Below are 22298 nucleotides of genomic sequence, written 5' to 3' on the forward strand. Positions count from 1 at the left end.
AGATCGAATTCCTAATTATTCTTTGCAATTTGTATGCCAAATGAAGGCTTCATAATAAAACCTTTAGTAACTTCATACCACGTCATGGAGAGTTATATGTATCTACTAAATCCTAAACATTTAATAATATTTCAATACATGGATATATTAAATATTTTATAATTTTATTGTTAGCAAATACAAAAGTTAACAGAATGATTTAGTTTATTATTTGGCAGTAGTAACTACAATTTTAACAAATAATACGTTTTTGTAATATTTTAAACAGTTTATTTTGTAGTTGCATTTATAAATAGTGCTGTATTGTGAAACATTTAATTATTTGTCACAAATAATCATGCTTTGATTCCTTTTCCAGAAAAGTATATGATGGTTCTCCAAATGATATAATATCCTTCTGAACTATATTCCAACACTATTGTGTATTAATTTTTCCAACAATGTTATGTATCATTTTACTCCAAAGCGGCGGCACCAGAAATAATTTCAATCAATTCCCTAGTAATTACAGCTTGTCGAGTACGATTGAACGTTAAGGTCAATTTATCTATCATTTCTCCTGCATTCTTGCTAGCATTGTCCATGGCTGTCATACGACTGGACTGTTCACTGCAAGCACCTTCCTTCATAGAATAGTATAACAAAGAAGCTAACGAAAATTCTAGATAGCTTTGAACTACGTTTTCATCAAGAGAATCATATACAGATAGTTTTGGTGCAGTAGCTACTGCATTTTTGTCGAAGAGAGGCAGTTGATCAACAGCATATGATACTACAGATTTGAATTTATTGTACACAATGCGGCCAGAACCAAAAGTATACCTATAAATTATATAATATTATTATATGATAACATTAGACAAATAATATAATGAACTTTTTATGATAATATTTAGAATATTGAATAAAAGACATACCCACTATTTAAAACCTCAATTGCAACTTTAGCAGCATCATTAAAAGTAGGTGGCTTACGACCAACTTCGGATGCAACGAAAAGTATATTGTTGGCAAATATACGCGATAATATCGCTTTTGATTTTTCACCAATGCATACAATTTTTGTATTTTCACGTTCATTAGCATCGGCTAACAGAGCATCTCTAATATTACGAGAAACTCCGGTATGTACAGCACCACACAATCCACGATCGCTTGTTACTGCTATCACAAGCTTTTTTGGTTCTTCTGGTGGTGCTTGAATTTCAGCTTGTTCGTAAAACATTTTTGTACCAACACCAAGTGGACGAGCTTGTTTCAAATCGCGTTCTGCTCTACTATATTTAGCAGCAGACACCATCTTCATTGATTGAGTGATTTTTTGAATATTTTTGACAGACTTCAATCTTATGGAGATAGCTTTAAGGGTAGCCATACCACGTTGCTGCTGCTGTTGCTGCTGTTGTGCAGCAAGGCGCAGAATGGTTGTCACACGATTAGAGAACATTTTTTCAGATGAATATTATCCCTGAAAAAGTATATAAAAAAATATAGTTATGATTAAACTTATAAATCACACAAATTATTCTTTACAATTTCAATGAACTACTAATACTTCAAAAATATGTATACATAGATAGACATACATATACTTAATTTACATATGTATACATATATATATATATATATATCTAAGTACTTAGATAACAATTGTTACATTTAAATTACTTTTCAGGATTATTTGAAGATGAAAACTAAAATGTGAGTTACAAATCCTCCTTAAAAACTACTTTTATATTATATATTTGGAAAACTATTTCAACATATTGGTAATTATCTCAACTACTGTATGTGCTGTTGTACACATTTTGTGATTTATACATGATTTATTAGTATACACTTAAAAATCTTACATACATATACATTTTAATACAATAAATAATAGAACTTTATTTCAAAAAGATTTTAAACTGCTTCAAATAAACTTAATTCAAATTACAATATAGCATATTCAACTCTATATAAAATTAAAGTAAAATAAATACTAATTATAATTAATAAATCAAACATAAATAACATCTTTAACTTACCAACATAGCAATTCGAATTTTGGAAAAATAAAACAAATTATATAAGACACATGTTAGTAAAATTACAAATTAATCATACAGAATGATAAAATATATTTCCTTTATTATTAATGTATGAAAATTCATATTAAATATAATTTTAGTTTAAAAAAAACCTTATTCCTTTCTTTCTCACAGATTAACAATTTATTCTGTTGTATTCTATAATACAAAGCATTGAAATTGTTATATTATTTTTTGGCATACACTCATCTGTCTCATTGATTTTTCATTATTAACAGTATTATTTCAAATTTATCATATATGAAGTTTACAAAGCACAAAATCAATTAAACAATACCAGTACAATTACAATTTTAATATATTATAACTGGTTAATATAAGGTACTGTTAAGTTCATTGGATTATATCATTTATATAATCACAATGATGGATACCAATACTGTTCAGTCAGATTTATAGCGAATTCGTTTTGTAACATATTAGTTATTCATTATGTTACATATTAATAAAGTAAGAAGTTTATTTCCTATCTATTATAATAAACAGAACTCACCGCACAACTTAGAAAAATATGATAAAAAACGAATAAACTGTGTCAAATGGGACAGGAATGATCACAGGACACGAAGTCCCATACAGGCAAAAGCAATAACCATGTATGTATTATATGTATAGTCTATGGAAAACGATCAATAGGCCCTCTATGAACCAAGATATGCTAGGGAATTTATCTTATACAAAAAGTATCATAGTGTTTTAATTTTACAGTTACGTATAAACTGTTATGATTTAAAAAAATGGCAAAAATGTTATCTTGGCAGAATATGTTTAAAAAATCCAAAAATTTATTATATATTTATTTGTGTTTTCCTTTTGTATTATTGTATGGGACTGTTTATAATCTGTATTGTAAATATTTTTATGATAATTTATTCTTAATATAAATTCTATATTATAATTAATCATATTGTTAAATTTAATAAAATTTTTACTTCACTGAAATGAAAATATTTGTTTTATCATACATGTTTCATTAAACAAAATATGTATATTTATACAACGTACTAAGTACACACATATATATATATATATACACATATTTACATGTTATCAGAAATATTTCCACAATTACAAGGTTTTTTTAAATAATATGTATATATATCTGTTTATTACAAACGAAAATATACATAATTGACAATATTCACAGATATGCATAAATTTTTATAGATTCTGTACTTGAATTAATCTGCTTTTTTACTTCCTCGTGTTTTCCATGCTACTAAAAGATTCCAAGAGAAGTACAAAGAAAATGTATGAACTTGAGAAGCCAAGAGAATAAATGCATACCATAATAATCCATATGGTAAGCCCTAAAAGATTTGATGTTTGTCAATTTTAAACACAGTACTATAATTATCCATATATAAACTGTTGTATTTTGTTTACGAGTTCATACCTGCCAAAAGTGAATTTCATCTGATTTGCCAATAGTTAAGTATTTCCAAACATCCTTAAAATAATATATGACTGCATACAATAATGGACCATATCCTAATAAAATGATACCTATCATATACTGTCGTAATGTTTTAATTTTGTTTCTTTTAATAGCAGATAATGCAAGAAAGCTCAACATTAAACTTGCACACCAGATGTATTCCCACCAAAGAGGCTATTATGAAAAAAACATTAATTAATAATTCTACTCATATAAGACATTAAATTTTTCTTTTTTTTTTACATTCAATTTATAATAAAATACACAAAGTTTTTGCTTCAAATTAACTAATGTTTAATTGTCGTATGTATATTTGCACACATATGGAAATGTGTGTTTTTAATTTACCTGAGGTACTTGTAATTCTTCAATTTCTAAAATGAATACGTCCAAATGATCTAAAATATCAGCTGATAACTTGGCAAGCATAACGAAGAAAAGAAGATAGTGAAAAAATATGCAATATTTCAGTCTTGATTTATTTGTTGCACTAAAATAAATACATATTAAACTTCATAACAAATAAATGACAGATGATTAAAATTTATTTTTAATGATTATCTTCAAAAATTACACTTTAAAAATACCATGGTGATTAGAATTCAATAACCTTTAATTGGGGAAAAAAAAATAAAAATACAAAACTCATCAATGTGTTTTCTTGTATTCTTTTAATTACCTGATTTGATAGTGACTAGCAATTTTTTGTCTATGATTAAAGTCACTTCCATCTGTACCCAAAGCTTGGGACAGAGTTACTTTTGAAGCCATATTTCAAAATTATTGTGACTAAAATATGTAAATCACTTTTTTATTTTAGTAACAGAAGTTTATAAACAAACAATTTTGGAGCTGTAATTTAAGATAAGATATTCGGTACTTCATTACCAACTATTTAACTATTTTTAAACTTTCAGAAGCCCTGTTAGTGTCCTCATGGGTCACGGATCTCTGCAAATATGTCACTTTTATTAGGTCACGTTTTCATTTGACAAAATATTTAGGTCGGTGTAACATGCTGCAAAGTAACATAACCTTAGAATATTATACAATACTTAATCTTACAGTACTATTTACAGTGATATTTTAAAGTATGCAATTATAAATTGTATATAACAAGACAAAAATATGGATTAATGACAACAATATAATACTATGAAATATAACAATAAATATTGTAAAATATTATAAAGAAAAGAGAAATATTTTCTTTTAGTAGAATGAGTTTCAACAAAGTAAAAGAAATTATTGAAGAAGGAGATGTGGTAATTTTATATTTAGGACCTAGTAATATGCATTCATTAGAAATAACACAAAAAATTCTCAGTAAAAAAGGTCAAATGGTTGATAATGTTTTTCAAACAATATATGGGGCTCTTAAAGTTTTTTCCCTCGTTGGGCAGATGTATGGTACTAAGGTTCAACTTTCACGTGGATGGGGATATGTATTACAACCAACACCAGAACTTTGGACATTAACAGTCCCTCATAGAACTCAAATTATCTATAGCCCTGACATAAGTCTTATTATATATCTAATGGATTTGGCACCAGGAAGCATAATTATTGAGACAGGTTTAATAAATGTTATTATCAAGTATTTTTTAAGATATTTAAATGCTTTGTTTTAATGTAAATATGATATAATCCTAAGTTGTATTATATTATTTAGTATTTTTTGGTTTTTATATTTTGTTTATTTAGGCACTGGAAGTGGTTCTCTTTCACATGCACTTATTCGAACAATTCGTCCTCATGGCCATCTCTATACATTTGACTTTCATGAACAACGTGTAAATGTTGCAAAAATAGAATTTGAAAAACATGGTCTAAGTAAATTTGTAACTTTATATCACAAAGATGTATGTATGGAAGGATTTGGGGAACAATTAAGAAACAAAGCAGATGCAATTTTTTTGGATCTTCCACATCCATGGTTGGCAATTGATCGTGCATTATGTGCTTTAAAAGAATCAGGTACAAATTAATTTTTATTTTGTACATTATTTATGATTTTCCTTTGCAAATACTTAAACAATTTTATTTTTATTGTTAGGTGGGAAACTTTGCTCTTTTTCTCCTTGTATTGAACAAGTTCAACGAACTTGTGAGAAATTGACATCAATTGGATTCATTGAATTGAAAACATATGAATGTTTACAAAGAGAAATGAATGTACAATATAAGAACCTCCCTATATTGGATTTAGAATGTTTAAAACATGAGGTGTGTGAAAAGAATCAAATTAATTTTTTATATTAAGTATCATTTATTTGATTTTAATAAAAAAATATTATAAGTATTATAATATGGCATGCATTCAGTTCTAGCTTCTAAAATAATATTAAAACTTTATAATTCTAATCTGAATCTTTGAACATTATTTTAGCATGTAAACAAAGATATGGCACAAAAAAATGAAAATGAAAAGCAAGAACAAACAAAACTTCTAACAGTCACGCATGCTCATTCTTTACCTGGTCATACAGGATTTATTACAATTGCTACGCTACCTCCAGTTTATGCGCGAAAAACAGATCTAAATTTAGAGTCCAAAGACTGATTAAATTTTAAAATATGGTAAATCGACTTCAAACAATACAATTTCATGAAACAAAAAAAATCTGTGACAATGAGACCAACTTAGTAAACGATGATTAAACCTTATGTTGCAACTGGTATATGCAATAATCTTATTAAAAATTTTATACGTCTGCTTTGTTAGGATTCCAAGATAAATAATCGACTCTGGTAGCTGCTTGGTATTCTTTTACCAAGTATTCTACAACTTCTCTGGAATTATCTAATTCGTCTAAATTGTCTTCAAACATTTTTTCTTTACGAAACTGTTCCAAGAACGCTTCCCGTTTCCGCAATTTATCGTATTGTTGTAGAGCGCGGTCAAATAACTGAAATATATAATATATTGGTAAAATAATTGTATGTATTCTTGATATAAAAAAAATTTTAACTTACCGATGATATGTTAGTATGATTGGCTAACATTAAACCAGAAACTCTATGTGTACTTTGTATATAGGGGGACTTTCTTGAAAGAGCTACTTGTATACTAGCAGGACCCCAAGGTATGAACTGTGCTAATTTTCTTTCTCTTATTCTTTGTAATGATTTGTGAACTTGTGTTGGATCTACCTCTCCCTGTGAAATATTGTATATACACTTCAGTAATGACCTCTACATTTTTTACTATAAATGACATAAAACTTGCCTGAATTATATTTAAAATAGATATGTAACAATGAGATGCATTTCTATCCAATGCTGTGGAAACCATCATATTTTTTGGTTGCAATAAACGTCTCATTACATCCAATACAGAAGTTTTTCTTACAGAAGCGCCCTGTTTAATTACAACAAATCATACTTTAAAAATATAGAAAAAATGTAATATTTTGTATTTAACAATTGGATACTTACTTCCTGATCTGTAGTAAGTGGAGTATATCCTGTCATAAGGAAATGTAAACGTGGTGTTGGAATTAATGGAGCAATTAAACCAACTAAGTCATTGTTCATGTAAGAAGGATATCGAAGCGTCGTAGTGCTAACAGACATTATTGTGGATACAAGTTTATTGATTTGTGTAAAGCTAGGATTTTGAATATGAAGTCTATCTGAAGCTATTCTATTAAGAGCTGTATTATCTAAAACAACAACACAATCAGCACATTGTGTTAGCCTCTTCAGAGTTAATAAAGAATTGTATGGTTGCACTACTACATCACTGAAATAAATTTTGTTATTGTAATTATCTTTATAATTACTGTTATACAATATTATATTTTAGATAAATACCTTATTTCATCTTGGTTTGGAAAAACACTATATGTTTCAATTAATTTTTTTGGAAATCTATCTGCTAGAGATTCAAGCATAAATGAACCCATACCAGAACCTGTACCACCTGCAATAGAATGGCACAGTACAAATCCCTGTAAATATAAATAATATAATAAAAATCTAAATTAAGTATAGACTCAGTTGAAACATAAATAATCTTACTTCTAAACTATCACTTCCATCAGCTTCTCTATCTAAAATATCAAAAATTTCTTCTTGGAGTTTCTCTCCTTGATGATAACCAGATGCCCAATTGTTTCCAGCACCACCTCCGTGTTTTGATAAAAATATATTCTCTGGATTATATAACTGGAAAGTAAATTCGATATATTATTTAATGTATAAATGTATAATACTGATAAAACTAATTAAACATATTAATAATTCAATAGTTAAAATATCTTACTATTACCTTTGAGTATTGAGAATTCATAATCGTATGAATTACTCTGGGTTCTAAATCTAATAATACTGCTCTTGGTATATAATGCTCATCATCTGATTGATAAAAAAATACATCTTTTCTATCTGTTCCATCAACTGCATAATCTTCCAAAATACCCTCTGGACTAATACCATGTTCTGCACACAATTTCTTCCAAAATTCAAAACCAACTAAAAATAAGAAATAAGCAAGTAAATTAAGGAACAAACCAAAGAATTAAACATTTCATTTAAAAAGTACAACAGTGAAAGAACAACATTAAAAGGATATAAAAAAAAAGTATTTGATTACATTTGTAAATCAATAATGTTAGGACAAATAATTGCTTACTCTGATTGCCACACTGGCCAAGTTGTAAAGTTATCACTTCACAAGGCATTTTGAATTTGCTATTTACTTTCACCTGAGGATAATTTACAATCACTTGACTTTAATTTTACGCGGGATGTAGTTTCAGTTTGATCAACATTTTACATTTTATATTATCATAGACATTTTGACAACAGATCAAATTACAATTTTCTTTGCATTTATGACATAAGTTCGATATAAATAATGGACATATAACACCAAACTGAAAAAGAATTATATGTATACAAAACAATTATTATATTTGGTTGTAGATGGTGCTGCTTTACACATTAGCGTTTCAATGTTGAAATTTTCACAAAATTCAAAAATGTAAGTAAGATTTTCATGATTTTTGTAACTCAGTGTTAATTAACAAATAAACACGATCAGCTACTGATTCACTTTAAAATTATTTAAAATATTTAAAGGTCTAATGAAAAAAGGCAATTATCAATAGCAAAACTGTTAATCGTGGTAAAATTAGGAATTCGATATGGATTAATTATTAAAAATACTATATACAAAATAAAGATTTATCGAATTTGTGAGAATCAAGTTTCAAATCCTATTATTAAATATTAAATTTCGTTCATTAAAACATATCATTATAATAATTTTTCTTCATTGACAACACTTTGATATAATTCACATCGTTCTCTTATTTTGATTTAAGTAAATTTTTATCATAATTTATTGTTGTATCTTTTGAAAGTTATAAATGAAAATTGAAGGCTACATTGTAAAATATGTACATTTGTAATGTAATAAACAACCTACCTTACAAAGTACTGAACACATGTGCTTGTATTCTGTACTTTTCGTACGCATACTTAACTGCTATGCATCATGTTTGTCGCGCGATGAATGTTTTATCATAACCTATTAAAATTATTTCGTTGTATAGATAAAAGTCAAACTTATAATTACAGTGATTTTACGTACTTTTATATAAAACAAAGTATAATAAAATATTATTTAGTGTCGTATCATAATTGTTTAATACAACAATTTAAATAGCAAGTTTCAGTATGTCATAATAACAACTTTATTGATATAATTTACAGTAAATATACACAAGTATTACAAAGGTAATTTGAAAACTAGATTCATTTTTTATCATGATACTGTAATTAATTTTATATTATTATAATGCTTAATTTAATAATTTGAAAGGTATTTTTAATATCGCATGTTTATGTAGTGTCTACACATAAATATACTTACAGTAGGTTTATTGAGTAGAACAAAATCTTTTTTTCAAGATTATGATTTATTAATTTTTAATAGATGTCTGGAAGTAAGTGTCGAAATTGTGGATCCACGGAAATTGAAACAGATCCAGCTCGAGGAGATGCTGTTTGTACAGAATGTGGTTTTGTTTTGGAAGATCAACTTATTGTTAGTGAAACAGCATTTAAAGAGACACCATCTGGGAATATGATGGTGCTCGGTCAATTTGTTGCTAATGACAGTACTGGAGGTGCTACAGAATTTGGTGCAAGTATGTAATTTTAAAAGAATGAATGAGGATATCATAATTACTATGTACTTTTTTCAGTTTATAAAATAAATATTTTATTTTTACTGTTTACAGCTTATCATATCAATGGAAAAGAATCAAGAGGAATTACATTACAAAATGCAAGAAAAGGAATAACTCATTTATGTATGCAATTACGGTACATAATTTTTTTCATAATATATTTCATAAATTATTAGTCTTTTATAATATAATTAACAAGAAATTTGATTTATGTTTTTGTTATTAGTTTGAATCAACACTGTATTGATACATCTATGAATTTTTATAAAATGGCCTTAAACCGACATTTGACCCGCGGAAGAAAGCAAGCGCATAATCATGCAGCTTGTGTTTATATTACTTGCCGTACAGAAGGCACTGCACGTATCCTTTACATCTTCATAAAATAGTAGAAAGATATTATTTATTGTTGATTTATTTACTTAACTAATTAATTAGATATGCTTATTGACATTAGCGACGTTCTTCAAATTTGTGTTCATGAATTGGGACGGACGTATTTGCGGTTTACACAAGCTCTTTGCATCAACATTCCTTCAGTAGGTAAGCATTTTTACCTGTTTAAAATTTGCATGATATAAAATATTTCATATTACCATTATTTTGATAAGAATGAATGAAAGTAAATTGAAATCAGTTTTCAAATTGAGCAAACAATGAATATATCAATAATTATCATTTTTAAGTTTATGGAAAATAGGAATAAAGAAATTTAATTTCATAATTACCATACTAATTTACTTAATTTTTTATACATAAACTTCTTTATTCAACAAATTCTTTTCATTACAAATAATTATCACTACAATCATTTTTGGTGAAATTAAATATAGAAGAATTCATTAATTATATTATTACAGTAAATAATACATTCGAAAACATATAAAATGTAAAAATTTGCTAAGTGTACTTTTTATATTTAAAATGTTATTAAATATTATATACAGCATTTGTGCCTCCAGTTTGTTAACAATCATACTAGATACTGTTTGAAACTCTAATTATCTTACTTTATTACACTATTAATAATTATGGTATTTAAAGAATTTTAGCTTAACACATAAAAATACTACTACTATACTCCGAATGAGATTTTTTATATTTATTTTCACTTATTGCTTATATGGAAATCTTCAGTTGTGTTTCCTGTATGTTACATTACATTGTTAAAAATATTCTACTATAATTTTTCAATTGTAGTTTAACTTAAAAAATTCAAGTAATTGTTCACTGAGTCCATGGATATTTTTTTTGAATTTCATAATTATCCCTCGGGCAGTGAATCACTGAGGTAGCAACATGAATATATGAGACAGATCTGTTCAGACTATTTCCTTAGATATTATTTTTTTTAATATATGAGCTTTTTATTTCAAAATCTCAGTGTCACGGTTCAAACATTGTTGTACATCTCTGCCGTTCGAAAGTTAATGTTTAATCTGTTTTTAATGCCAATCTAAAATTCATTATGAAGATGCTTTTAAAATTTATTTGTCCTTTTTTGGCACCAGATGGATATACTAATAATAGGAAGGCATTATTTTGTACATTTTATTATTATATTGATATAATCCGTTGTACTTTTTTAACCAGTATTGACTATTTCATAACGTAAACTTTGGCGCCAGGTTCTATGGCTTTTCTAGATACAATAATATTCATTACAAAAAGAAAATATAATAGTTATATTTATTTAGTATATGCTTATTTGTCTTTGAAATTATACTCGCATACTCTTTTTTTTAAATCTTTTATAAGAATGTAGTAAATTATAAAATTATATAAATATAATTGAAATATTATAGAATATTTATGTGAAGTATTATTATGATATTTATAATATATACAGAAATGTCTTTTATCTTAAGAATTTAATAATTTAACAGTACATTTTTCAAATAACTTAATACCATTCGTGTGATTTATGATTACATGTTATTTTTAAAGAAAGCAACAAGTTTAAAAAAATGAGCATAATATGTCTCATTCTTCACCAATAAAATTTAAAAAAAAAATAAATGATGATATTAAGATGTAAAACTTACATTGCAGTAAATAGGCAGTTTCAAACATAATACATTTCAAACTTGCTTTAAGTGCTTAATGACTGTTGAATGCTTTGAAATTAGTATTCTACTCGGTAAAATAACAACTAAATCGTGTTTAAATTACTTTGATCTGAAACAGAATTGTAATGTAAAGATTATAAAAGTATTTTCTAATTAAATTAATTAGTCATAATAACAATACTTTTCAAATTAATTGAACTTCATTTACTTCTTTTTTAAATATTATTATTCAACAGTAATTTGAAAGATAATAAATTCTTTCAAATAGCACTTATCAACTTTCTCGTTTCCTATTATTTTAAAGACTATTTTTACATTTTTGTTCTCTTAAAATTTACTAACAAATATTCTCATAAAACTTTGCTTGTATATTTACAAATGACTTTTCATGTATTTAAGTTGTGTGAAAAAAGTAAATTTCTTTCAAACAAAATTTGAATGTGTTGTAGAAGATAAAAGATGCACTCTTTTAGAGAAGTTATTATTTAGAGAAGAAAATTATTTTATTCGTTTAAATTTAAATTTCATGTTAAATAAAATTTATATTTTCTTATTTTCGAAGTAGTACAATGTTTTATAAGATTGTATTTTAAAATATGGTAGTATAAAAACAAACATTAATTTTTGTATTTATACATTTCTATAGTTTTGTTTTAGGAAAATATATTCTTACGAAATAATTTGTACTAAAATTCTTGAAACTGTGAAAATTTGGTATTACTCTTTGCAATTAAGTAATGCAATAATGTAAATCATTTTTATAATTTAACTTGAATAAATAAAACCAAATTAAACGAAATTATTTTGTTTTTACAACGTATTCATTAAAATACTATACAAAATTTTAAATGCATATTGAAATTTAAGAGTGCACCTGTTACACAACTTTAGTCATTCATTTAAAAGTAGTACTTGAAACAATAATCACACAAAACCTTGAATAATTCCAAGGTACATATTTTTGGGCACCACCATTAAACCATTATCTCTGTCATAAATTTCCGTCAGTCGTCTACCGGTGGTCCATAAAAAATTAATTCAGGTATTTGCCCTCCTTGTACACCGGTACCATTCGTACTTTCTGAACTGCATTGAAATTGAAAATTCACGTTACCAACCGTGATCTCTGACATGCCTTCTTGTCCAAAGTAACTTAACTCCCCTCCATCTAATATCACGCTAGCTGTATAAAAGTATTCTGGTTCTATCTGAATTGGATTTTCAAAATATACATGAAACGTGCTACTTGAACCATCCGAGAAAAATTTAGTACTATTTTCAGATAAAACGCATCCTAATCTTTTCAGTTCAATTCTAACATTATAATCAGCGGCACCAGATGAACTTCCATAAAGTCCAAAACCAACAACAAAAATTCTTTTGTCAACACTAAACTGAATTGAATCACATCTGCCTCTATAACGCCATTGATTTGATCTATATGCACATGATTGAAACCTATGACACACCTGTAAAAATATGTTAATTATTTTAGTCTTGATTTATACTAAAGTTAAAAAAATTGTATTATTCTTATTTACTTAATAACATTTACCTGTGTTTTTAAGCCCTGTCGAGGTTTGGTAGGAAAACAAAGTTGGGGCTTATTACTAGCAGTGAAATGCAAGAAAACATCAATTGTTTCTTGTTGCGTTAAAATTCCAGTCTGAGCAGCACTATTGGCAAATTCTTCCAAATTCATAGCAGGAAGTCTAATTAAATATAAAGCAGAACCTAGAATGAAATAAACATTAACAGTACTACATTTATATTTATAAAAATCTATTGATAGTATTTACCTAATAATCGTCTTTGATTTGTTGCTGTTGGTTCAAGTTCTTGTCTAATACATTCAGCAGTAGCCCATCTTAATGCAGCATCCCATATGTGAATTTCTTTACAGTTTAATGTTTCACGAGAAAGCACTGATTCAAGGGTATGAATATCAATATCCACAAAACCATCTGATCTTAATGCCATTTCTGCCTGCATTACATTAAATTTTGTATACGTACCAATAATTAGTATGTTTAATGAAAATACTTTAAACACATACTGAACTATAATTATGCTTTATTAGTTTATGTTAACAGCTTTCTATATAATTTAAATGATATATTAATTTGAAAAAAGGAAAATATATTTTACATAGAACTGAACACTTCTTTAGATTTAATATTTTATTTCTTCTGAGAAGCTTACTTAATTAACTTTCTTTTCAATTAAAAATTTTTACACAAAACAGTATTGAACAAAACTTCTTTCAATATAATTAAAACCCTTACTAACTTTAACATTTGTTATACAAAAATGTTTTACTATCTAATGAATTGTTTCAAGGTTGATATACTTAGAAGAACATGTATTATGTATTTGCATTAAAAGTACTATTATTTTTATTATATAAAAACTAGTTTATGTTTTAAAAAATGTATTCAATTTAATTATACTTATTACAAATAAATTTTTTATAGATATTAGTGTATAATACACATACACATTTATAAATTAAATTAAACAAATAAATATAATTTTATACACAAGTTGCATTAAACTATCTTGTTTCTATTTCTTTATATAAAATTGCTTATTAGTTTTTTCTTTGTAAAAATGCGTTTTTAAAATAAAAAATAAAAAAACATTTTTATAACGTATATTAGTCAAATTTTAATCAAATAAATCTAAAAACAAATAAGCAATTTCGTTTTAAAAACATTTTAGTATTCAAAATAAATCGTAGCATTAATACTAGATGCTATTTAGGAAAATCACTATAATTATTTTTACTGTGTTCATATTCATCTGTAAAATTGTCTTCATAAGTTACATTTTGGGTTACTTCAATGTCTAACTTATTATCTGCAAAATAAGGCTCGCTTCGTGTTCGAAACAATGAGAGCGATAATCGTTTATTATTAAATTTCGAACAACAATTGTTTTCAGATAAGCTAAAACAATGTGACATTACCGAAAGTCTATTTTTAACATTTGCATAATTTTTATCATTACTTTTTGCGGTTATACGAGCAAGCTTTTCTTGCTGAGCTTTTAATTTGTTGTTTAAACAAATATCTCCACAAGAATGAAACCTTACAGTATGTTCAATAGCATCAATGAATAAATGTGATCTAGTGTTTAGTGTTATATCTAAATTATCATTCAAAGTGAAAGATTTTAACATTTTTTTATTTAAACTTACTTGAGCATCTATAACTTCCCAGCAACGTTGCATGAGATCTGGTTCCTCAAATAAACGCGATTGACTTAATAATAAACATGCATTCTTTGCTGTTAAACTTGTTTCTAAATAATTAACACATGCCCTTGCTAGATGAGGGACTATGTATTTTTTAGCAACATAAAGTGTTGCCAGAACTGTATCAGCTTCTAACTGTACTTCGTCACAATACATATACCTGAAAGAAAATAACTTGTTAAATGTTATAATTCATATTAATGATTGTACAGAAATAAGAATGAAAATATTTACCTCAGTAGAGCAAGAAAAGCAGCTGGCTCTACATCAGGTACTTCTATATCTCTTTTATTTTCTGCCAATCCACCATAAAACATTGCATAAAATACAGAACTACCAGTAGCTAAAACATACTTATGTGCTGGTATAGTTTGTGTATGACCTATATTAAATAATAATATACAATATTATTCAATTTCATACATATTATATAATAGATTGCTTTTAGCAATTTTCTATAATTACCTGGACTACCAACAATAAATATAATATCAGCCATTAAATGATTGTTAAACATGGCAGCATTTCGTTCACGAACTGTAGGCTTTGTTGCTTGCCAATTAGGATCTTGTGTACAGTCTTCAGGTGATGACAAATTTAATTGAGTTATAGGAGATGACAAGGAAGACAAAGGTGATGCAGGTGCACTAAGAGGTTGATTTATAGTTCCCTCGCGTTGCAATACAATAGAAGAAGTAAAAAGTGGGCTTACTGTAGGTGGTGAATCTGATACAGTGATTGGTGATTCCGCTAAAACATGTGTAATAGTAAAAATTTATAGTCAATTAGATTCAAATAATTGAAAATATAAAGAATTTAATAACAATTAAAAGCAGAATTTCGATTATGCTTTTTATTATAACTTTATAATGTTATTATTTAAAAATTATCGACAAAAATGTAGGTATTTAATTATTAACATACTATTTTTACTATTAATTGAATTGTTTTAATAACAAAAATATATATGTATTTTCTTCGATACTACGAAAAAGGTTATACATGAAAATAACATGTAACGATTTGAGATTTATAAATAAGTTTGTTTTTCTTGTTTTGTGATCCATCACATTTTGCTTTTATATGGTTTCTGCTTTATTTATCGTCATTTTAAGGCATCGTGTAATTTATCAGCTTTTCAGTGACAGTTCAATCAAAATAAATGCATGTAAAAATTACCAATTTTACCGTTAGAATACATCATTCCACAAGTTTAAAAATATCTTTAAGTAAAGTCTTTTTTGTTAATACAACATGGTAAATAACTTTTGTCACCGTAGCTTCAAAAATTGTTCGTTTTTAAGTATTACAAATGCAAACGTATCCATATATAAGTACATGTGTAATGTAACATCTTAAGCAAAATTTAACTATGGCAAATCCTCGAATGATACAAAGTTCGGTTTATTTCGCTTTCATTCGTGTGGTTTCGTAGGAGTTTCGGATACACGTGATACATGTACTAAATAAATGTACATACATACACGCGTGCACACACACATGTATATATACATTTATTAATTCATTCATGACATGTATCACACGTTTTCCATTATTTACAAATTTTCATTTAATTAAACATTGACTTTTATTTATTTATAATATAAAATGAATTTGACATAAAACTATGCCTAACGTTCATTTGAATGTATTTAAATTACGTACTTTAAATACAATGAATTTATATGGATATAATATTTTGTAACATAAAATCATCATAGATAATCATATTAAAATTAAATATAATGTAACATGTGTTTATTTCTGTATAATTTTGTGTATTCTTGACTGCTAACAATATTAAGCAAAAATCGTATATAATAAATGTACATACTTTCAAATTAAATACTGCGCGAAGGTGATTAAAAATTGAAATTTATGATTAATTGTATGAAGTCGAAATAAACATTATAAAAAAGGTAACCCTATTTAAGGGTTATTAGACAGATGAAGAATAAGATAAATTTTTGTCTATTTGATCCAAAAGATTTAAGAGTCGTATTAAGTATTAGAAGTACGTATACCTATTTATATTCATAATAGTTATCTCACCATTTAACCATGGATTAGTCTGCTTGACTGTAACGTTGTCTTGAAAGCGTTTCATCGGCTTCGTTGATATTTTGGAATAAAGATTTGACATTGCCATTATCACTTTTTTAACTTAATGCTCGTTTTTTCTTAAGTTTCAACACAAAATGATTTTGGATTTCAGTTACATGGGCGCCATGTCAGACGGGCGCTGGTTAGATTTGTACGTCGGTCGATAGACAACTTAGGGCACACGCGTCCATATATCGGGTGTCCCTCAAAAAGCCAACTTTTAAGCTGCGCAGTGTACGCATTAGATTGCATTCTTGCGTAAAGAATCCAATTCACAAATTAACTTAAAATTTTTAAAAATATATATTTCTTATAATTAGCAAATGTTATACTTATCGTTAGATATTCTCAGCGCCCGCAATGATATAACAACTGATTATCGAATTGTATCTAATATGCTGAAGTTTAAATTTCTTATATTTTTAATGATTTTTATTGCAGATCCATGCTTGTATATTCTGAGGTTTGCAAATAAGCTAGAATTCGGTGAGAAAACTCATGAAGTGTCTATGACGGCCTTGCGAGTAGTTCAAAGGATGAAAAGAGATAGTATTCACAGCGGACGTAGGCCATCAGGATTATGTGGAGCTGGTATAATAAAAAATTATTATTAAATAAAATTTTGTAGAGAAGTTATGCGTTGGTATTGAATAAAAAACAATTTTTTTTTTTAATTAGCCTTATTGATGGCTGCTCGATTACACGAGTTCAACAGGTCACCTGCTGATATTATAAAAATCGTAAAGGTACATGAATCGACGTTACGCAAAAGGTAAATTATTTTTGGATAAATTTATTTTTTAGTGAAATTTGTAACAAATTATATTTATGAAAATTTATAGGCTTATAGAATTTGGAGATACACCTTCGAGCGCGTTAACTCTCGAAGAATTTATGACGGTCGATTTGGAAGAGGAACAGGATCCCCCGGCATTTAAAGCTGCCCGGAAAAAGGATAGAGAACGGTTACAGAAGGTACAATTTTATTTTGTAATAAATTCAGTTTAAAGAATTATTCTAATGAGGTAAAATTTAATATTTCACTTTATAGTTGGAAAATATATATACAGAAATAAATGAATTGCAAGCCGAGATTGATAAACAGCTGGAAGAGCATAGTGTAGGAAAAACAAGAAAACGAAAAGATGGTAATTATAATTGTTCAATTAAAATATTTTGATTTCTCAAATGATATAACATTCTGAATATTTATAAAAATAATATTTCAATCCATTAACTATAGAAAACTTATTATAAAATATATTTAATTTTTAGCAGTGTGCTTAGAAAGGGAGGACACTGAGAGGTTCGTAAGAGAGAGTAATTTAAATGTAATAAAAAGTTACGTGGAAGATGCGGATGATCCTGATAGTGAAATTCAAGAATCTAATTTGAATAACACTAATAACCGATTGATTACTGGGCTCGGTAATTGTTAAAACAATCTTTTGTTACTGTATTATTATATTAAAGTAGTTGTACTGTAGGATTCATGAGGTACATATGTAATTATTCGAAGGTCCAAACATTGCTTCCATGGGACTAATATCGGCAAATGATCGAGAAAATGAAACGAACGGGCAAACAAACGCAACTTATGAAAATGCAAGTTGGATTATGTTGTCTCTCTATTATTTATTATATTGCATGTAATATTTATAAATATTTATTACTTTAGGATACGGGCGAGATTGACATCGCTGACCTGGATGATGAAGAATTAGATAGTTATATCATGTCGGAAAAGGAGGCACAGTTTAAACACAATTTGTGGAATAAAGTAAATGCTGAGTATTTAGAGCAACAAAAAGAGCGAGAAGAAAAACGACAAAAAGAGAAAGAAGAGGGTAAACCTGAGAAAAAAAGACGACGAAGTACTAAACGTAATAAAACACAGGCACCAGCAAATAGTGCAGGTAATATTATCCATATTTTTACTGTAATAATATTTTAATTTTACACAGTTCATTGAAACATGAACATAATTAGCGTTTTATATTTATTTTTTGTGTTCATTTTAATAGGAGAAGCAATTGAGAAAATGTTACAAGAGAAGAAGATTTCGTCTAAAATTAATTATGAAGTATTAAAAAGTTTAAATGTTAGTTTAACTACTTTAAACAAAGAACAACAAAAAATAGAAGAACCAGTTGAATCACCCAGAGTAGATGTAGATAATGCTGCAAGTTCCAGCAAAGTGTTAGTATTACGATAGCAATGATTACCTTTCCATTATTTAATGTTTTATTATAAGTATGATATAAACAATTCATTTTATGTATTTGTAAATCTAATGTTTCTAGTCTGCCGAAATTACAAGATAAACCAACTATAACAACAGCCAGAAAATCTCATTCAGTTAAAGTTAAACTTCAGATAAAAGAAGCAAAGGAAGAAAATGAACAGAAGCCTGTTGAAATAGAAACTGATTTGGTAGAACCAACATTACCAAAAATAAATGCCTGTGATATGGGTAAATTTTTATCGTAGACATACGCTGTTGAATTATTTCTTTGTTTTTTAAATTAAAAAATTTGTAATAAATACTTCTTTTTATAAAGTAGATGAAACTGATGACTATATTGACGAAGAGGTTGAAGCTGATCCTACAGAAATGACTGTCGGACAAATGCTTGGGCGACATGGATCAGAAGATGAGAATGATTTTGGATATGGATATGATGAAGAAGATTATTAGTTGTTTATAATTTTTTTTATACTACTATTTATGCTAATTACATTAGCGCTTAATAAAAAAGACTGTGTATAAAAAGAAAACATTCATTATGTTTAATTTTTTAAAGGATTTTTTATGTTTCATTTGAAAAATGTAATATAATATAAACCTTTTGTTTCTTACAAACCAGTAGTATAAGTAACAAAAAGAAGGAGTAAAATATTGTAATTAGTTAATGAAGACGGCTGTTATTATAAATTATATAATTTTTGTTGTTCTGCGAATTTTCTTTAGGCAATGAATATACCTTATGCTTACATGACTCACCCGGATACTCAAAACAGTGACTAATTGACGAATCTAATAGATTCCGAGACAAAACGCTTTCTAATAACAGTTTAAAAAGACCGCCACAAAATTTATACTGGCATCGCCATCTAATAACATAATGTTGAACTATGTCAAAACAAAGTTGAGCTTTGTCGGTAAAATAGTGATTACGTTTTGGCGGTGACATACCGACAACTTAGTTTTGATTACAGTTCCATGATTTGTTTCTAGATGGCGCTGGCACGGTTGATGCTTACACGAGAGGTAAGAGAAAAGTAAGCGTTGCAAAAACAACTGCAAGAAATGTTTGTAACCAAATTTTAATACTAAATTTCAAGTTTAACTACCCCCAAAAATTTTGACTAAAATATTTCAAAATTTCAATATTTGATTAATCAACTTTACAAAAAATGGAATATTTTCGTAGCTTTAATCGGGAAAATATTGTCAGGTGATTGATAATCTCCAATAGAGAGAGATAATAAAGTAATGTTATGTAATGTCATAATTTCCTTACCTTTTAATAATTACAGTTAATATTATTCTAATAGAATGAATCGTAAAAGAATCAGGGATTAAGTAAAAAATAATAAAAAGACTAAAATGTTTGATAGTAATAAAATTACAGAATTAGATGATGATGATTTTCAAGCACAAAAGAATAAAGATAGAGAGATACGTGCAGGACGCAGCAAATGCGGCAATAAATATAGTTACACAAAAACTAAGAAATCTTGGAAAAAACGTTTAATTAAATGTATAATAAATGATTTAAAAAATTATGGACCAACTAATGTAATGCACATAAAAGCATTAGCTAATATAACAGGAAAACCTATCCGTATATTTACATCAGATGGTAATTTATACCAAACGATAAATTGCAATCGAAACGACAGAAAAATGATTCAGTGCGATGCTATTGACATTGAGTATCATAAAGAAAAGCACTGGACTCTATTAGGGAATAAAGATCCTGCAGAAATTGAGAAAGATTTAAATGCCTGCTTATTTGTTGTCATTGCCGCTCAAACTGGAAAAAACTCCACCGATTTAAGAAATAGCACTATCGACTATTTAACGAATAATGCGAACTATTTGATAGAGGAAATAGATAAAATATCATCGGATGATAATGCATTATTGATGATAGGTGGCGCCCGATACAATGGTACGTCACCTAGAGCGGCAGGTATTATACTTGATGATTCGCAGAATGTTTTATGCGATGGATGCAGAGAGGTTGGTCATCCAAGAGGTCATGCATCTGATAAAGATGCTACAGGCCCAATAGACAGTGTAGAAAATTATTCCCGAACAACGGGAAGTAGAAAATCTGGATTCTTAAGTAGAAATGATCAAAACTTGGTGGCTCACTATGCTTTATGCCACGAGAGTGCTCAACAAGCTATGAACAGTTTAAATAATGGCGAGTTCTCTTTAGCTATAACATTGTTAGGTAAAGAGTTACCGACTGCTTTACCAAAAATGAAGGAATTTGTTAATGGTGAAGCATTCACCGGAGAATTAAGTATTATTCGAGTGACAGTAGTATTACGACACCATCAAGGTAAACGTAATGATCCAGATGCTAATGTTTTTGTACATACAATTTATCCACGAAGTTCATGATTCTACCAGCGACCACTGATCCAAAAAGACTAAAATGATAGAAGAATTTAAGCCAATTAAATAAATAAATGAGAAAATATATTACGTGCATTAAATAAATAACTCAGAAATGAAGTGTTCATTCTTGTGCTGTTTTTGACTGGGTCAAAATGGGTCTTTTCAGATGTCAGTCTGAGGTGCGGGACCGACGAGAGACTACTAGTAGTTCGTATCTCGTCGGTGGTGCGGTAAAAGAGGGGTCGGTAAAACAGGCACGGTTATCATACCGGCTGTGTTCTCTCCATGCAGACCTAATTTCATCTGGGAGTGTTTGGACCCCCTAAATCATGACCCCTCGAAAATAAAGACATGTCTATACATAATATAATTACTAATCTATCATTCTGTAACTTTCACTTATATTTTTACCTATATTTTTACCTCATTTTATTATGAATATATATACAAAATTTTACTTTGTTATAAAATTATTTGTATTCCTATAAAATATATTTTACAAA

The 22298-nt window shown here is 27.6% G+C and overlaps 7 protein-coding genes across 18 annotated transcripts; 3 read left to right on the forward strand and 4 right to left on the reverse strand.

Annotated features, from left to right (window-relative positions):
• Positions 1-194: 194 nt before the first annotated feature.
• ATPsyngamma (ATP synthase, gamma subunit) lies at positions 195-2721 on the reverse strand. The gene is made up of 3 exons (XM_034330684.2): positions 2587-2721; positions 918-1468; positions 195-822 (listed from the first exon to the last, which is right to left on the reverse strand). The coding sequence occupies exons 2-3, from the start codon at positions 1445-1447 to the stop codon at positions 456-458; spliced, it is 897 nt and encodes a 298-aa protein (XP_034186575.1). The 5' UTR covers positions 1448-1468; positions 2587-2721; the 3' UTR covers positions 195-455.
• Positions 2722-3132: 411 nt separating this feature from the next.
• On the reverse strand, positions 3133-4351 carry jagn (jagunal). The gene is made up of 4 exons (XM_034330660.2): positions 4211-4351; positions 3880-4021; positions 3490-3705; positions 3133-3403 (listed from the first exon to the last, which is right to left on the reverse strand). Exons 1-4 carry the CDS (start codon positions 4300-4302, stop codon positions 3275-3277), a joined length of 579 nt encoding a protein of 192 aa, XP_034186551.1. The 5' UTR covers positions 4303-4351; the 3' UTR covers positions 3133-3274.
• Positions 4352-4659: 308 nt separating this feature from the next.
• On the forward strand, positions 4660-6094 carry Trmt61 (tRNA methyltransferase 61). 2 transcript variants are annotated; one of them, XM_076692109.1, is made up of 5 exons: positions 4660-4796; positions 4859-5106; positions 5236-5508; positions 5588-5757; positions 5921-6094. In XM_076692109.1, exons 1-5 carry the CDS (start codon positions 4792-4794, stop codon positions 6092-6094), a joined length of 870 nt encoding a protein of 289 aa, XP_076548224.1. In that variant the 5' UTR covers positions 4660-4791. The 2 variants fall into 2 exon arrangements, with proteins under 2 accessions (XP_076548224.1, XP_034186540.2); XM_034330649.2 differs by having other exon boundaries at positions 4752-5106.
• Positions 6095-6236: 142 nt separating this feature from the next.
• Positions 6237-9088, reverse strand: LOC117607215 (gamma-Tubulin at 23C). Of its 2 annotated transcripts, none has more exons than XM_034330639.2 (8): positions 8966-9088; positions 7805-8007; positions 7555-7701; positions 7348-7484; positions 6970-7276; positions 6761-6892; positions 6508-6690; positions 6237-6440 (listed from the first exon to the last, which is right to left on the reverse strand). In XM_034330639.2, the coding sequence occupies exons 2-8, from the start codon at positions 7823-7825 to the stop codon at positions 6237-6239; spliced, it is 1131 nt and encodes a 376-aa protein (XP_034186530.1). In that variant the 5' UTR covers positions 7826-8007; positions 8966-9088. The 2 variants fall into 2 exon arrangements, with proteins under 2 accessions (XP_034186530.1, XP_034186529.1); XM_034330638.2 differs by lacking the exon at positions 8966-9088 and adding an exon at positions 8168-8396.
• Positions 8439-19949, forward strand: Brf (Brf RNA polymerase III subunit). 4 transcript variants are annotated; one of them, XM_034330624.2, is made up of 15 exons: positions 8439-8518; positions 9476-9689; positions 9783-9867; positions 9958-10094; positions 10170-10274; positions 17601-17750; positions 17838-17931; positions 18002-18134; positions 18211-18307; positions 18435-18587; positions 18679-18764; positions 18838-19075; positions 19184-19358; positions 19463-19632; positions 19721-19948. In XM_034330624.2, exons 2-15 carry the CDS (start codon positions 9476-9478, stop codon positions 19855-19857), a joined length of 1974 nt encoding a protein of 657 aa, XP_034186515.1. In that variant the 5' UTR covers positions 8439-8518; the 3' UTR covers positions 19858-19948. The 4 variants fall into 4 exon arrangements, with proteins under 4 accessions (XP_034186515.1, XP_034186517.1, XP_034186516.1 ...); XM_034330626.2 differs by lacking the exon at positions 8439-8518 and adding an exon at positions 8972-9276 and having other exon boundaries at positions 18438-18587; positions 19721-19949; XM_034330625.2 differs by lacking the exon at positions 8439-8518 and adding an exon at positions 8973-9276 and having other exon boundaries at positions 19724-19948.
• Positions 11705-17311, reverse strand: lute (BTB/POZ domain containing protein 3 lute). Of its 5 annotated transcripts, none has more exons than XM_076692108.1 (7): positions 17109-17311; positions 15522-15806; positions 15291-15438; positions 15000-15216; positions 13600-13786; positions 13356-13534; positions 11705-11909 (listed from the first exon to the last, which is right to left on the reverse strand). In XM_076692108.1, the coding sequence occupies exons 1-7, from the start codon at positions 17203-17205 to the stop codon at positions 11895-11897; spliced, it is 1128 nt and encodes a 375-aa protein (XP_076548223.1). In that variant the 5' UTR covers positions 17206-17311; the 3' UTR covers positions 11705-11894. The 5 variants fall into 5 exon arrangements, with proteins under 5 accessions (XP_076548223.1, XP_034186527.1, XP_034186528.1 ...); XM_034330636.2 differs by lacking the exons at positions 11705-11909; positions 17109-17311 and adding exons at positions 12600-13269; positions 16245-16547; XM_034330637.2 differs by lacking the exons at positions 11705-11909; positions 17109-17311 and adding exons at positions 12600-13269; positions 15981-16205.
• Positions 19950-20479: 530 nt separating the features above from the next.
• Positions 20480-22223, forward strand: LOC117607218 (uncharacterized). Of its 3 annotated transcripts, none has more exons than XM_034330644.2 (2): positions 20480-20617; positions 20718-22223. In XM_034330644.2, exon 2 carries the CDS (start codon positions 20770-20772, stop codon positions 21796-21798), a length of 1029 nt encoding a protein of 342 aa, XP_034186535.1. In that variant the 5' UTR covers positions 20480-20617; positions 20718-20769; the 3' UTR covers positions 21799-22223. The 3 variants fall into 3 exon arrangements, with proteins under 3 accessions (XP_034186535.1, XP_034186536.1, XP_034186537.1); XM_034330645.2 differs by having other exon boundaries at positions 20517-20652; XM_034330646.2 differs by having other exon boundaries at positions 20517-20617; positions 20700-22223.
• Positions 22224-22298: the final 75 nt, after the last annotated feature.

The sequence above is a fragment of the Osmia lignaria genome, chromosome 14, assembly GCF_051020975.1.
Source record: "Osmia lignaria lignaria isolate PbOS001 chromosome 14, iyOsmLign1, whole genome shotgun sequence".
Lineage (NCBI taxonomy): Eukaryota > Metazoa > Arthropoda > Insecta > Hymenoptera > Megachilidae > Osmia > Osmia lignaria.